Raw genomic sequence first — 17,370 nt, 5'->3', positions numbered from 1 at the left:
TTGAATACTAGGCTAGTAGATCACTACAAAAATCCTGGACTTGAACATCAGTGGGATGATTAGCTTCTATTAAAACTTAGTTTACTAATTTTTTTTGTTTGAAAATATCAAATTTTTGCTTAAATGAGCAATGTTGAAGTTGAACACATATATAGAAAAAAGGTGTGGCTGTATTCCAAATAAATTCCCTACCAAACACTATACTTGAGGATCAATTGTTGGGGATTATATAACAGATGATGAATCAAAGAAATGATTTCAAGGTAGTTCATTAAAAGGTTTGATAAGATTTTCGCTCATGTGCCATCATTGGCATGCGGTTAGCAAATTGGATTTGTTGTACATGTTGCTAATACAAGTCTGCTTTAGATTAGGTTTAAACCTAGATATTTTTTTTTTAAATTTTCCTTTTATTTTTGGCTGATTTTAGTGATTAGGTTGCTATTATTTTATGATTTGGGTTTTTTGAATTAGCTCTTCTAGGAGTAAGTTAGGCATACATTGATATTCTTTGTTATCTTGGGCTGCATTTTAGGTCTATTTTGGTTGATGTTTTAGTTCTCTGTAAAGAATTGTCTGGAAGTGACTTTTAAGAATTTGTATTATATGGGTGGCCAAGGGACTGGATAGTGGATATATGGTATGCAGATTTGCATGTGTTTATATTTTTCACTATTTAAAAATAAATATAGTACATTAGATACAGTAATAACAATTGCAATGATAATAATATTTCTTTTGGATGGATAATAAGAATATAATAGCAATAACTATGGACAATTAGTGCTTATTGCTTGGTACAGTAATTATAACATGGTCAACATTGTAACATTACTAATACCCATGCCAGGCTCACAGAAACCCATATCAAATAAAACCATTAGCTTGAAACTGCTTCACAGGCAAAGGTCAAAATTGGGCTGGATGTTCCATATGCAGTTGTAAAATATTAAGGCCCCCTTTGGCATTGCTTTTGGAGGGCCAAAAGTGATTTTTAGAGGGCTAGAAGCTCTTTTGGAAAATTTTGAGATGTTTGGCAAAATTTTGAAACAGCTGGCTTCTTGAGAAGTCGAAAAAGGTCTACCAAGGACTGGCTACAACATAGAGCTTTTGCGCAAAGCTTTACTTGGGACATGTTAGGAAGCTATGTTTTAAGCAAAAGTTTGTGTTCGATTTCTGAAAAATAGATTTTTAAAAAAGAACCTACTTAAATAATTTATATTAGCAATATTTTATAATAACAATATAATGTAATACTATTATTATTTTGTATTCTATAATATTAAAAAATTAAAATAATAATGCTATATTACATTATAACAATAGTATTATGATAATATAATAACATTATAAAATTATTATATTTTTATAATAGATTTAAATATTTACAACCCTTAAGTTATTTAGGCTAAATATGAAAATAAATAATTTATAAATTAAGAAATATTTTGTAGTAACAATTTTTGATAATATAAAAAATTAGACAATTGGAAGCACCATGTAATTATTTCTTGATATAAGATATTGAAGTTCCTTAGCACTTTAGAAATATAGTTTTAAAGCAAACAGCGTTTTGTTAAAAGCTCTACTAGGGGAAGCTCTGTTTTCACAAGCTCTACGGACAAAAGCTTTGTTATGTACAAGTAGTGTACAACAATGCCAAATGGGACCGAAGCAGATGGTATATGTGGCTACACAATGCTACATGGACCTCCTCTTCGGTCCATATGCAATTTGTCTGCATATAGTAACCACATATAGGCATCGAGGTGTGTGGTTAAGGGACCACACAATATGCAGCGCAAATTTTAACACACTGCTGTAAATTTTACTATTTTCCAAAAGACTGTCATTTGCGGTCAAGCTTTGGAAGTGTACTAGGGGTTCATAGGATTATTCCAGTCCAGTTTAGAGTTACAAAGGAGAAGAGCAGTGTAAATTAGGTTCTGAGTTGGATCTATGAAATATCTTGGCTTTTGGTAGACTGTACAATTCCTCGTACCTGTTCCTCCTCTCTGTGGACTTGAGGAATGCTCTAGGCTACGGATTTCTGCAAGAGCATGGATTAGTTCTTGAAAATTCAGGGATTACTTCAGATTTCTAAAGCTGCTTCAAGTGTGGTTTAAAATCAAAATCTTCACACTCTGCGGAAACGATCTTCCAAATTTTTCACACCAACTGCTCTATTTTGAACATGTTTTACGGATCAAAGGTTTGAGAAGATCACCGATGGATAGATGGTTGAAATTCTTAGCTATCTGTCGTGACTTATTCTTAATCAAGTTTGTTAACCTTAAGTGTCACTGGAAGATGACCAAATATTGTAACTGGTTTTTTTTGTCTTTTTAGCCTTTGTTTGTTTGGTCTGCTATTAGGACTGGTTAGGATGAAACCATCTCAGTACCCTCTCATGTTGGTTGTTTGGTTAGATGACCAAGTGACAGTTGGGGGCCATTGACTTGTATGGTTAAAATGTTTCAGAACTGTAAGCTTTGTTGTTTTCCTTCCAGTATTTCCAATGGGAGATTTATAAGCAGAGGTGAAAGAATAGGACAGGAGAAAAAGGAGGAACTTGCACAAAGTACATTATCAGGTTTTGGTAATTCTGGCTCTCGGTCCGTTGTCGGATTTTTGAAGGCAATGAATGGTAACTAATCCTGTCACCTTGAGCTGTGATGGAAGAAATTATTTCATGCCCGTGGTTAGGATTATCATGGTAATGCCGAAAATCCTGGGCATTCATAGCGCTGAGAATAGTTTTATTAAGCCACTTATCAAAGGGAAAACGTGCAACGGCACTGTGGATATTTTTAGCGTCATTCTTACTGATGCCAAACTGTTGTCAGTATGTGCTTGTGAATACTCTTCATTTGTAAATGGTTATGCCTATGTATTTTTTCGATAATTTGATACGAGGAGAGATGCATAGCATTAATAAATGGACTCCTGAATTTATCAAAGATGTGATATTACGTAAAACGCTCGGCATCAACTATATGATCTCTAGACATTTGAAAACTCACGGTGAATTAAACTGTGCGGTCTTGTTATTCATTCAATCAGCACTTTCAACCGAGCGGTATTGGCTTTTGCACGATGACTGAAGAACCATAAGTTTAGGTTATTGGAATATTTTAAAATGAAATGGTGGTGCAAAGAGACGCAGGATAAGATAGGGGAATAGGAAGATATGGAAGGAAGAGAAGAAAGGAAAACTGCGGCTGGACCTCAGACTATCAACAGGTTGTTACATGACGGGCGATGATGGATTTCTCGATGGTCTGGTCTCTCCTTGGTTGTACCATTGGACTGCTCATTTTAGCTTGATCGACCACTTCTCATGGGCTGCTAATTTGCATATCTAAATCTATACATAGCTGAAGAGGAAGACAAGAGGGGGAAAACATCTTTAAAAAGAATATCAGTTTAATAGAACTTTTTTTTTTTTTTTTCTAAAAGAATTTTTTTAGCAAAATTCTATGAGCTTCGGCATCTGCGACAATGCCGAAGAAGGCCTATGTCATTGAAGAACTTGAAATTATACTCAGATATAATGATAAGTATGGAGAGAGGAGTGATATTTTATGGTGGCTGGGGTGGCAAGGCTGTTAAAAGTAGGGGTGGTAAATAGATCGGGTCGGTTATAAACGGGTGGAGCCAGAAAATGGTCAATTCAAATGTAATCTATTTATTAAATAATTAAAAATTTAAATATGAATTTGATTTGTTTATTAAATAAGTAATCTGATTCGATTGTTTAATCTATTTATTAAATAGATTAAATTAAGTTAATCGATTAAACAGGTTAAATGGGTCAGAAACAGGTTAAATAGGTTTTAAATGGGTTAAATAGATTGGGTTAAATGGATTAGAAATAGATTAAACAGATTACATAGGTTATCTGACTCAATTCAATCTAAATATTAAATGAGTTAAGCAGATCCGATATCTAAAATCCATATCTGATTCAATTATTAAATGAATTAAATAGGTCAATCCATTTATGATCCAAACTTATTTAGTTTAAATTCAAATCTGTTTATGGTTGGTCAAACACGGATTGGGTCGACGAGTCGGGTCATATTTTGTCAGTCCTAGTTAAAAGGGATTGAAACTGTAATTGGAAGAGAAATGGCAATGCTGAACTATTTAACTTATTTAATTTATTATAATTTTTTACAGATTGAGTTAGATTATCCTAATACACTATCTAATAAAATAGTCGGATTTGGATATGAATTTTTAATCCATTTAAGAAACAAGTTGGATTTGAGTGATAGATTTTTGATTTATCTGCAATTCAATCCTTCTTTGGCTCCGTCCAACTTGATCGTCACCTCTAGAAGAGAAATTGCTCGTCTCTATATTGGCGAAGTCAAAAGCACCACCAAATTCCAATAGACTCTCGGCTCTCTCAATAATCACAGAGCACGCTCCTTACAGAAACTGAAAGATACACTCTAACCATTCGCTCTGTCTGTCTTTTTTAAATTAGTTTGCTGACGAACAAAGGATCCAGAAAACTAGCAATCAGGATTTCTTTTATAATTTTTTGATGATTTTTTTTAAAAAAATTCGTAAAGAAGGCTTAGCGGTATCATTTAAAACAACTCTTTTGTCCTGTTAGTGTTTGTGAAGTGCATACCAGAGATCCTGACATTAATTCATGGATCCCCCGCCTTCTCTCTCGCGCCCACCCCATCCCCCCACCCTCCCCCGGTATCTCATGGATTAGTCTGATAAAAACTGCATGAGATACGGCTTGTAAAATTAATCAATGGACGGTAGTATGGTTTTAAGCGTCAATTCTTATTAGGTGGCATGCTGTTTGCGTCTGCATGCCCCATGCAAGTAGTTAAATCCATATAAATGGAGATACGGCGGGGATTATGACCCAACACATATTTAGAAATTCACTATATCTAGTAATAGAAGCATATTGCAGCTTATGTTAAATCAACATGCTTCTCCAAGAGTGACTTTCTGCGAGATGGCCTCGATTTTTGTTTCTAATAATGTGATCCAAATTTGAGTCACGATAGATATTGAATTATGATTAAATATAAAAGCGTAAATCACTGTCGAATGGAGAAAGCGGTATTTAATCCATTGGCTCTCGATGGTACTTTCTAACTTTTATTTTATTTTAAAAAAAAAAAAAAACTTTTTCACATATATCAGATTTGAAATTTTAGTCTCATTAAAAAACTTCTTTGAGCGCTCTACAATTAATTGATGTGCAATGACCTCGTCCAAATTGGCTAAAAGATCTGACTATAATCTAATGATGTTTTTCTTAGATTTTTAAAATTTTAGTCATGCCATGAGTTCTTTAATTGGAGGATTAGGATTAGAAGATGTTTAGGGTCGTATTGTAAGGGATGTCATTTATATAGATTGCAAATTAAAAGGTTGTAACATGAAATTATAAGGTATTAATTTATTAGTGCATATTCCACAATTTGTCCATTCCTCATCATAAATTTTCTTCCTAAAGATTCTATGGTCCTGTGTGTTAGATTGAAAGAAAGATTTAAATAAGATCGTTATGCTATTATAATGAAATCCAATAACATTGACTGGAAAGGCTAATTCTCCAGTCATGGCTTTTTGCGATTTTATCAACAGCCATGATTAAATAGAATCACATGGTATCATGATCCCTGAGACAGGCTCTTCCATTAGCAAATCTTAGTTGATGTCAAGCTTATAGTTATCCTGTTCTTAATCTAGAGGTATTTGGAAGCATAGTGTTAGTCATGCTTTTGCACAAAGTTTAAGCATTATATTGTTTAGCAGTTGCTGATATGGTAATATGAAGTCATTCTTTTCTTTTGATTTGCCTTCTTAGATAAATAATTCTTATTCATAATTTTGAGCTACACAGCAAATCTCCACAAAACAGACATAGAGGTTGTCTATAGTGGGGAATCAGGGTCGGCCAAGCCGAATCAGGTTTCTATGCAACCGAAGCTTGGGTGAAATAGATTTCATGCTTTGGACTAGACGAGATCTGAAATTTCTTTCAAAATTCTAGCCTTAGCTCGACTCAAGTCTGAATCCGAGCTTGACTTCAAGCACGAGCAGGCTACCCAAATCTAGGCTCAAGCTTCTCCTCTAGCTTCTCTTCCAAACCTCCTTATCCAGCGTAAGCTTCTCTTCTCAACCTCCTTTATCTGCAAGTGTTTAAATTGCGAGATATTCTGATTACAGGATTTTCTGTTTTAAATCTCTTTTGTTTCATGACCGTTGTTAGAACCAACTGAAGTCTAAACTCGGGGAACGGTGTTATTGCGTGAAGCTTCTTAGTTCCACTTATACCCTACAAAGGAGTATGAATATATATTTTTAAGTATTGGTTCGGAGCTTGATTCCTTGTTAGGCTTGGCAAAGACAACTAGAATTTTGTGCTTATCTCCATGGCTTCTCACATAAATCCTTAGATTTTTTTTTTTTTTTTTTGAAAAAATCCTTCCCCACATAACTTACAAAAGCCGATATATCTAAAATCTTATTTCTCCTACTCCAAAAACCAAGAGATGGTGAGAGATTTGAAGGGGCGAGATAGAGGTGGAGGGATTTGGAAGGGGGGAAGGGATTTGGATTGAAGGAAGATGGTAGAAAAAATCTTTTATTTTTATTTAACTTGGTTTATTTCACATCATTTTCATCTCATTATTATTTTTTGTATTATTTTTGAAATTTGATATCATTTCCATGAGGATACTTTAACAGAATATCAATTGATGATAGATTAATATTGCAATACTTTATAAAGTATGTATATCTAAATACAAAAATTGGAATGATATATTAAAATTAAAAAAAAGATTTTTTCAGTAATTAACACATTATATATTAGTCTCAAATGTAATCCTATTATAATAGTAATTATAACAGTCATATTCTAATACTAAATAATTTCAAATTTCACATCATATGATAAATAATTGCTAGTATAAGGATTACAATGGTTAATGATTGCGTAGTTCAGTCCATTATAAGTTATTGGAAACCTTGATCTTTAATTAGGTTTGCTATATCAACAAGGACTTCGATCCCAAAGTCACCCAAATCCAATTATTTCTCAGGACATAAATACCCCTATGCCACCAATCATCAGCTAAATTTGCATCATCTGCAAAGCACGACTCCCAAAGTCTCTGACCTCCGATTTAGTCTCCATCCCCGTCAGCCTCCTTTCCCACTCCCTCCGTTCCAAAGCCGCCATTGCTTTCTACTGTCGGACAAGACGAGTCCACCAACAACCCAAACCCTCTTCTTTCCCAATACACCCCATGGCCGGCTCTCCTCCTCCGCCGCCGTCTCCGCCGCCCTCCATCGACCCCAGAAGTGGCTTCTGCAAGAAAACCAAGATCTTCCACAGCCTCCGCCCCGCCGTTACCCTCCCTCCGGTGACCGTCCCCCTCTCCGTCACCTCTTACGCCTTCTCCCTCCTCCCCTCCCCTCTCCCCTCCCACCCCGCCCTCGTCGACGCCGCCACCGGCTCCGCCGTCTCCTTCCCGGACCTCCTCTCCCAGTCCCTCTCCCTCGCCGCCTCCCTCCGCACCCACCTCGGCCTCTCCCCCGGCCACGTGGCCCTCATTCTCTCCCCCGCCCGCCTCGAGATTCCCGTCCTCTATTTCGCCCTCCTTTCCCTCGGCATCGCCGTCTCCCCGGCCAACCCCGCCTCCACCCCCGCGGAGATCGCTCGCCTCTGCCGCCTCTCCAACCCCTCCGTCGCCTTCGCCGTCTCCGCCGCCGCCGCCGTCCTTCCTCGCAACCTCCCTACCCTCCTTCTCGACTCCCCCGAATTCCAGTCCCTCCTCACCGCCGTCCCCTCCGCTGCTGCACCGGCGGAGGTCCGGCAGTCGGACACGGCGGCGATCCTTTACTCGTCGGGGACGACGGGGCGGGTGAAAGGCGTCGAGCTGACCCACCGGAACGTGATAGCGGAGCTGGCGTCGTTATTTACGGCGCAAGGGCGCCGCCTGTCGCCGGTAGTGCAGATGGTGACGGTGCCGTTATTCCACGTGTTCGGATTCATGTTCTGCTTGAAGGCGGTGGCGGTTGGGGAGACGGCGGTGATCCAGACGGCGCGGTTCGACGTCAAGAAGACGCTCCGAGCCGTTGACCGGTTCGGCGTGACCAACCTCACCATGGCCCCACCAGCGCTTCTGGCGATGGTTAGGGTTTGTGAAGATGGAGGGCCGTTCGATCTCAGTTCCCTGGAGGCGATCTCCTGCGGTGGAGCACCAGTTAGGATGGAGTTGATTAAAAGATTCGTGCAGAGGTTTCCAAATGTTCGCCTAAGCCAGGTTAATAATCTACAATTAACTGTTAACTTAAGGATAAGTAATTAAGGATTATATTAAGGATGGGTATTATATTAAGTGCTAATTAAGGGTGAGTATTTCATTATTACAATACAGAAGTCTCGATAAATCCTGCTTGCACGTATAAATATTGTTTAGGAAATTGTAATTGACAATTATAAATGCTATTGCAAAGTTTTTGCAATTATCTGTGCTTATATGAAGGGATATGGATTGACGGAGTCGAGTAGTGGCTTGTTCCGGTCGGTTAATGTGGAAGAAAGTCGACATCTTGGTTCCGTGGGGCGTCTTATCTCAGGATGTGAAGCAAAGATTGTTGATCCTGTTACTGGAAAAGCTCTGCATCCAGGCATGCAAGGTGAACTTTGGGTTAGAGGCCCAACAATTATGAAGGGTAAGCAATGCAAACCTTAGTATATTTAATTTCTTTTGTTTTCTTTAGCTTAATTTATAACTAATGAATATGACTTGTGACTTGTTCTGTTGGTCATACCCCCTTTGCCTAGCAACCGGAGATTGTGTGTTTGAATCTTATATGATGCATCTCCATGCAATGGAAGCCTAGGTAATTATAGTGCAAGTGGGCTTCTCTTCCTTTCTCTCAAAAATTTATAACTAATAGGTGATTAGAGTTTTAATCATGGTTTGCTGTAGCATCCTATACCGCCCTATATGAAATGTACCGTTCTATACTGATCTTGTACTAATATGCTGTCTTGTACCATAGCGATACTCGGTATGCCATCTTGTACCACGTACCAATACTTTAATAGGATAGTACCATTCCAGGATCCAAAATTGAGATGGTGAACTTTGATCTTAATCATCATAGATTATAATGAATCTAATTATTATAGATGGTAATGAACCATGGAACTTTGGTTCGGACGGTAATTACCGCCCTCCTCTTTGGCAAGAAGTGGGGATTCGATTCTGTAGAACATCATTTCCTTGTTTCACCTCTTGTTAACTCTAATACTGTCCTCCTCTTTGGCAAGAAGTGGGGATTCAATTCTGTAGAATATCGTTCCCTTGTTTCGGCTCATGTTAACTGTCTCGTCGCTGCCCTCCTCTGTGGCAAGAAGTGGGGATACAATTCTGTAGAACATTGTTTCCTTGTTTTGGCTTTTGTTAACTGTCTCCTCGTACCATGAGTGCTAGGATTGGTTTGCATGTGGACCTGGGCTTTGGTCTGGACGGAGAGTCGGGTAGTAGGCGGGGTTAGAGCTCCTCTTGGCCACACACACAGAGGGAGAGAGAGAGAGAAAAGAAGTCTACTTATTGTGATGAATCCCACTTTGTCCTTTTAAATTGAAATTTCGCAGATTCCCCTTGGGCAATTTTGGTTGGAATTGAGTTATATTAGTTAGTTCACTAGCTATATTGGTTAATTTTCTGCAGCTGCCACCTAAAGGAGAAAATTTACCTCATAATCAACCTTCTCTCTCTAACACTAAATATACACATTTAACATTGGCTGCATTTTCTTAATATATGCTTTTCAGGACCAGTAAAAATTTCATTTAGGTTCTTCGTTGTAAACTTTTCCCAGCTATCACCTATATGAGAATATCCTGACAGTTAGCATTCCTCAAAAGAATGAAATTGATTTTATTTTATATAATTCTTGTTACTTGCATGCAACATCATATATAACATGATGTTCAACAAATCAATTTGAAACTGAAGAAAATGATCATCTTTGAGCACAGAAGGGCAGTCTATCTTATAAATCGAAGTTGACTTCCCCTCACGGCAGGGGGATATGCAGCTGGAAAATTAATTATAAATGAAGAAGAGAGGAACACTTATGTTGAATTTCTGGTGGGCTTTAGGGTCTAAAGAGTTTTCCATGAGCTAGTTTTGTTTATTTGGGTTTATTTTTCCACTATAAGCTATTCAAGGGTATAACTTTGCTAACCGGGATTTTGTGGAGACGGCAAAAATCTAGTTACAATGGAACTGCCCATCCTAATTCAGTGGGATTCACCTAAATAATTGGCTGGCTGTTCCTTAGCCCCATGGTTGTTTATTTTAGTTTAAAATAATGAAGTCCATGGCACTTAAGAAAACATGTAGACAGCAGCAGTAGTTTACAGTGGCTGCAGAGAATTATTGAACAATATTTTTTGTTCTCATCACAAAATAATTTGCACACTTATTTGCATTCAAAAACTGGGCACATTGCTTCTTCTGATCTGAAAAACCTAGCTAACCATTGTAAACACTGAATTTCTGCACTATATCTTTAAATTACAATATAAAATCTTGAGGGTTGTTCGTTATATGGTTCTAAACTGCCAGCCTTCATCCCTTCTAAATTCCTCATAAAATGTGATCTCATTCTAGAGTCATATCATACTGTTACAAGCTCCCACCTTTGAAATGAACCTGCAAAATTTGAAATTGATGGAATGAACCTAGGAAGATAAATAAAAAGATGATGGAGAATTTGGTCAAAACTGAAACCAGAATGGTGTAAATATAAAGGAATCAGTGCATATTTGGAGGAAGATAAGTTAGCATTAGGACATCGTATGGCTTTAATACCTCAGATAAAGATATGCTCCTATCGTTAATGGGTATTATTCATGAGTATGGGTTTATCTGTATTATGCATTGTACTGTCTGCATAAATTCTTTGGAATAGACACCAACGGTGGGGAATCTGCAATAATTAAATAAATTATAGTTTGCTAGTTTCTAAACTAGTAACTAATTTTGAATCAAGCATACTGTTTAAAGGCTTCAAAATGCATCAGCATGTTCACGTCATAATGAACAAAATAATGTCCTGATATGGCTTGCTGTATTGCTCTCTCTCTCTCTCTCTCTCTCTCACACACACACACACATGTTTATTCTTATCTTCACTATGAATAAAATAGAAACTGAAAGTAGTTTCTTTTATGATATTAGTGTAGGTTACATTGGTGACCAGGAAGCAGCATCTGAAATCTTGAATTCTGAAGGATGGTTAAAAACTGGGGATCTGTGTTACATTGATGATGATGGATTCCTATTTGTTGTTGACAGGCTAAAAGAGTTGATAAAATACAAGGGATATCAGGTAACTACTGCTATATTCCTCCAATTAATAAGAGTTTGACATGGCTGGAATTTGCTAGCTTTTAGATTTCCAGTTATTATATTACATTAGCATGTAACAACATGGTTAGGTACATGACAAAAAGAAATCCCAGCTGTCTTGCAATTAGAGTTTTCATAGGTTGGATATTATTGGTAAGGCATTAATTTGTCTGGCAATTAGTTGGCATTCTCAAACTAGTTGGAATAGTTTGGGTGCATGTTTTCTGTTTGGTCAACCTTTCAGTATTAGGATGACCAGCCTTATTCTTCTTGATCATATGAATGTCCTAATTCAGACCACAGTAAGTAACTTGAGATTAAATATCAATACAGGAAGGGAAGGATTTGTAATCTGCAAAACCTTGGAACAAAACTGGGAGATTGTTGATTGAAATATGCAAGATAAATTGGTGAGACCAAGGAATTTGTCCGAATAAATAAAGCTTCATGGTGAAGTAAAATTCAAGGACTGGCTACAATAAATTATTTAGGGAAAATATATTAAGACTACTCTCAAGTTTACCCTTTCGGCACAGTGATCCTCTTATCTTTAAAAAGTCTCAAAGCGGCCCTTCAAATTACCTTTTTGTTGCAAACCAGCCGTTCTGTCCAACTCCATTAAATAGGCTTCAGTAAAAGACTCATGTGACCATCATTTGAGTCTTAAAATTTGCAAAAATTTCTAAAATGCTCTTGCTATCTAAAGTGAAGAGTGAGAATGGGAACTAGAATATTGTCAAATGCCTAGCAGTAAGGAGGTTGTAGTGGGTGAAGGTTGAAATGAGGGTGGTGTAGAGGGCAAGGTCCAAGATGGGGGAGAGCTGGAAGAGATGGACAGCGATGGGGAGGCGGACAACGACGGAGTAGGTGGTGATGACTGTGGAGCGGAGGAAGGGGTCAGGATGGTTGCCAAGCTTGGTGAGGTAGGCATGGATGTGCATTCAAAAAGGAACATCTCAAGCTTGGGAGTAGGTGGTGATGGGCTACATGGTGAGTTTGTCAAGCAACCATAGCAAGCTTGTGGAGGTGCATTCAGAAAGGAATGTCTCAAGGATCAGCTAGTTGGGCTTCTGGTGCCTGATCTTCATCAACTTGCAGAAAAGTGCCAACCCATGGATTTGGTGCTTGGCATCCATTATTTGAATCCATAAGCAATGTGGGAAGACTAGTGTTCAGCATCACCTATTTTTGCAAGCTTGACATCCTTGTAAATTCTACAAGCATCAAGCAATGAGCCCCATGTAGAGTCATAAGGTTCTACAGGCATAGCTTTTATAAACTCATAAGCTTCTTTGAGCTGCCGAACACATCCAAGTAGATCCACAACGTATGTTTAATTCTTTATCTTGGCGTCAATATTGTAATCCTTGCTCATGGACTTAGTCATGCTGGAAAAGATCATTGAAATAGATGTGCTTCCTTTTGGTATCATTCTCATCATCTTGCCTCATTTTGAACCACTCAAAAACGTCCATTCCATGCCCATGGAGCCCAAAAGAGCAATGTCTTTATCCGGCATGTACTTAAAGAGCAAGAGGGTGAGGTGCCCATGCCTCCTGCAGTAGGTAAGCATGGCAATGGTGGTGCTGATATTCTGGTAGGAATTTCATTGAACAGGTTGCCAGTTTTAGAGGAAGATAAGGCGTAATCAAGGAGGAGGGTGAACGTGATGTCATCACTGGTGAAGAATTTGAGGAGGTGAGTGTGGGATTGGGGAACATGGAGAGGGTGTTGGAGAATGCCTTTGGTTTGAATATTGTCTTGTGGGTCTTGAAGGGGTCGAGTCATTTAGAACCTGCATTCATGGTGAAGATAAGCAAGAAGCATTGTCATTCCAAAAAGCTCTACCAAATAGTGATAAAAAGGGCATCCATGCATGAAGCTCCAACCACTGGTGGGTCTGGGGTGGGTTGGATATGTTGTAGTCTTACCCCCATTGTTGAGAGATGGTTACTGTGTTTCAAATCCATGATTTACCAAATAGAAATAATTGTCAAAAATTGGGTCAAAGCCATAATACTCATTCATGTTGTGGGAAGGTCATCAATGTCAATGGATTTGATGGAGAGGAGCTAATCGAGGATGGAGCCCTCGGTGCCAGAACGGTGGGGGCGAGGGTGATGCGGACAGAATCGAGAGCGACTCAGCCACAATGGCCAAGCTAACATGCTTTGAGAGCTGGAGCAATAAAGCAGAGCAAAGAGGTAAGGGAAAAGACGAAAAGATGACAGAGGTGGGGATATTTTGGTCATTTGCAGATGGCCGTCAACAACGTTAGTCAGGATGGAAGGTCCAATTTGCAATGAAATGGTAATTTGAAGGCCCACTTCAAGACTTTAAGGATGGAGCGGTCACTATGTCAAATGGGTAAAATTGAAGGGGGCCTTAGTGTATTTATCCTCCTTATTTATTACTTGCTATAAATTATCAAAAAATACTTTTTACTAGATTATGATAAAACTAGGGAAAGACTATGATGAAACACAAAGAAATGGTTCAACAAAAAATTGACAATTTAGATAAGTGAATAACCTTTGGATCATAGACCTAACTGAAACCCATGCATGAAGCACCCCCTGTGAATAGCAGTCCTGTGGTCAGTATTGGTTTGTAAAGAAACTGTCGTCAAAAAAGGTTTAGTTGTGCAAATCAAGCAATAAATAAAGCCCATTTACTTTACGGAAGTTTCCACTTATACCTGTATTACAGAATTTGCTTGTTCCACTTATAAATGCATGTGCTGGACACCATACTGAGATTAGATTTAGAATTTTGTATCCATAGAGGTCCTTCATTTTCATTGCAATCTTGCCACCCTTTATTTTGATGTTTTTTATTATGTTGGCCCTAATGCAGCAGGCATTAACAGTGATGAGTTATGTTGTATTAGCTTGCAAATTGAAGGGGAACGTTAAATGAAGACGTTTATGCATGTGCAATAAGAAAAAAAAAATTCTTTTCTTCTGAGGCAAATCCATGGTGAGAATGATATGTTGCCTTTTCTTTCTCTTTTCTACTATATTTGAAAATCTAGATGTTCTTCAATATACAGTCATCTGCACAGATAGCATATGCTTTCAAAGTGCCACTAATTAGATTCAGATTTTATGATGTCCTGTGCATTGCATTCTTAAAGTGCAACAGCATCTTAGTAGTTCAACACTGGCAAGTTTTTATATTGCAAGAAGTCATTCTTCGGCTTCCATGTGTTTTCAAATTACTTTCAAACTGACAGTACTATGGATTCCAAAATTCAAGGTCTTGTCGTGCAATTCCTTAACTTTCGTCATTTAGGTCTCATGTGGAATAGATGCATTGCGTTTGATATATCTAACTGGTACTCGTAGCCTCCATGTGATTTATCCTTAAATGGATGTCTCAAATATTTTTGTTAGCATCATTCTGAATAAATTTTTCAATGTGCATTAGAGGCTTATTATGTTGTTAAGCTACCTTCTGCCATCGCATGTGTGTATCCTCATTATAGCTCATTTAACTGTCATGCAAAATGTTAAACATAAACAACTATAAATTTATTGCAATATACATCGGACAAACCAAGTTTGTTCATACGAATTGCATGGTCCAGGTCCCTCCTGCAGAACTAGAGGACTTGCTTCAAACACATCCAAATATCATCGAAGCTGCTGTGGTTCCGTGAGTAATCTATCATCTCTGTAACACACACACACACACACACACACACACACACACACACAAAAAAGGTAGATGAAAAATGATATATTAGACAGCCCCGCATTGACAACCATGATAAAGGGGACGTAGTATTTTAGCAGTTGCTTTGCATACCAACATACAAGCTCTATTTGTTACTGTGGCAGATACCCTAATGAAGAAGCAGGTCAGGTGCCCATGGCTTTTGTTGTCAGACAGCTCAACAGCACTGTGAGCGAGTCCCAACTCATGGAATTTGTGGCTCAACAGGTATTTCTTTCTCGATCATCTTCATAATTTTATATTCAAGGGAGAGAAATCCAGCTTGTTGTCTGGTCCACTTTTTAATGGCTTGAGGTTTTTGATCATGTGTTTTCACAATAATTTGCTCCTTTTTTCTTGATGGTGCAGGTTGCACCATACAAAAGGATCCATCATGTTTTGTTTGTGAATTCAATACCAAAGAATGCTGCAGGTAAGATCTTGAGGAAGGATTTAGTAAGGCTTGCAACCTCAAAAATAAACTCGAAGTTGTAATTAGATGTCTCATGACATTTTTCTCTGTTCCTTGCGTCCATTCAATTACAATAATATTATTGTATCCAAAAAAGGGATTAAGCAGGGGCAGTTGTCATCTGTGGCGGTGATAAATGACCTCTGTAAAAAATTCCAAAGGATCAGTAGCAATCAATTAAGATCGGTGTTGTGTGACCCCCATCAAATAACACCTGGATTCCATTTGTATACTTGTAATGCATATTAGTTATTTAAAGGATACAGGTGTATGAACTAAATCCTTTTATATCAATGAAAATGCACTAGGTTTGAACTAGCAGAACAGAGTGTGCGGGTTGTGCTCACCCCAAGCTATGTTGTGTTCTATGTATGATGAATTATTCGTCAAACTTTAATGATGATTAACATCAGCAGTCTTTTCTGCAGGATCCTGCCACCCTGATTCAGGTGTCTGATTTTGTTTTCTTTTCATTCAGGGTGATGATATGTCTTTGGTGTAAAACCTTGAGTTGCTTAGCCTCATAGAGTGTTTGGTTGTGTCACTCGAACGCTTGGCAATAAGGCAACTCAAAATATATCAATGGGTGTATTATAAAAGGATTAATTTCTGGTTGTTTCTTTGAAAGAAAATGGATCCTATTAAAGTCTGAAAATAGACTTACCTCTCCATTCTCTGTAGCCTCTGCGCTCTCCTCTCTCACGATCTCTTCCCCTCTTTCCCATCATATCGCTCTCACCTTTCTCATCTCACCCACCCTCTCCCATCTCTCCTCTCTCCCACCCTCTCTCTCTCATCCCCTCTCAACTTAGTCTCTCCCCTCTCTCTGCTCTCTTCCATCCAATATTTTTCCCACCTGATCTCCCTCTTCTCTCCTCTCTCGTCCTAGATTCTCTGATCTCTCTTCACCCTTCCAGTCTCTCTCTCTCTCTCTCTCTCTCTCTCAATCTCCTCTCTTCACCCCTCTCCCTCCCATTATCTCTTCACCCCTCTCCCTCCTAATCTTATTCTCATTCTGTTTCTCTCTCCTCCTGTGCTTTCACGGTGATTGCTTCTAACTGAAAGGAGGAAAGGAATCTTCACTAAATTTTAATTTGGGCTTATCAAAATCTACCAATCATCCAGGTTGAGAGATTAGATTGTCGAAGAGTTGTTGTCACTTGGCGTTCCATAAAAGGCAAATAAGTTGGACCTGGGCATAACATCTCAGTGGGATAACAAAACATCTAGGGCTTTTTTTTTTGGCTCAACCTATATACCCGACTGAGCCATCGATACAACATGTTGAGCCTTGAAGTTATAATGAATTGACATAATCAATATCCAGCCATTATTTTGCAAAGGTTTCATTCTCCAGTGCCATCACTTTAGCCTCACATCATTACATAATTTGATATTGAAATCATGCTACACATTTTTCTTTTGCTTGATCTCGGCTGTCTCTAAAATCCTATCTTGCATAGGTCAAGGCATATAGACATCTTTGCCAATATTTTATGTTAATCATTTAATTTTGGACCAAGTCTAGCAGCCTAAGTTGACATCCTTAAATGGTTAATGATAATAATTAGAAAAAAAACTCTATATGGACCATATTTGGTGGATTTCCTTTGCTTATATGCTACTTATCCAATCAGAGTTTTATATGTCAAGGAAATCATAAAAAATAATAAACAACTACAGATAATCTCCCATCAAAATTTACCAAGGGAGTAGTATGCATTACATAAAAGTGACTAACAAATCTCATAAACA

General features: G+C 38.1%; 1 protein-coding gene across 2 annotated transcripts; it reads left to right on the top strand.

The window, feature by feature from the left end:
- The first annotated feature begins 6,939 nt into the window (after positions 1–6,939).
- On the top strand, positions 6,940–15,933 carry LOC105038663 (4-coumarate--CoA ligase-like 5). Of its 2 annotated transcripts, none has more exons than XR_830774.4 (6): positions 6,940–8,318; positions 8,541–8,730; positions 11,261–11,406; positions 14,317–14,405; positions 15,016–15,083; positions 15,269–15,339. XR_830774.4 is itself a non-coding variant. In XM_010914537.4 (6 exons), exons 1-6 carry the CDS (start codon positions 7,299–7,301, stop codon positions 15,636–15,638), a joined length of 1,653 nt encoding a protein of 550 aa, XP_010912839.2. In that variant the 5' UTR covers positions 6,956–7,298; the 3' UTR covers positions 15,639–15,933. The 2 variants fall into 2 exon arrangements, 1 of the variants encoding a protein (XP_010912839.2); XM_010914537.4 differs by lacking the exon at positions 14,317–14,405 and adding an exon at positions 15,513–15,933 and having other exon boundaries at positions 6,956–8,318; positions 15,269–15,371.
- The last annotated feature ends 1,437 nt before the right edge of the window (positions 15,934–17,370 follow it).

The sequence above is a fragment of the Elaeis guineensis genome, chromosome 1 (genome assembly GCF_000442705.2).
Source record: "Elaeis guineensis isolate ETL-2024a chromosome 1, EG11, whole genome shotgun sequence".
Lineage (NCBI taxonomy): Eukaryota > Viridiplantae > Streptophyta > Magnoliopsida > Arecales > Arecaceae > Elaeis > Elaeis guineensis.
This window is presented reverse-complemented; position numbering and strand designations above follow the sequence as displayed.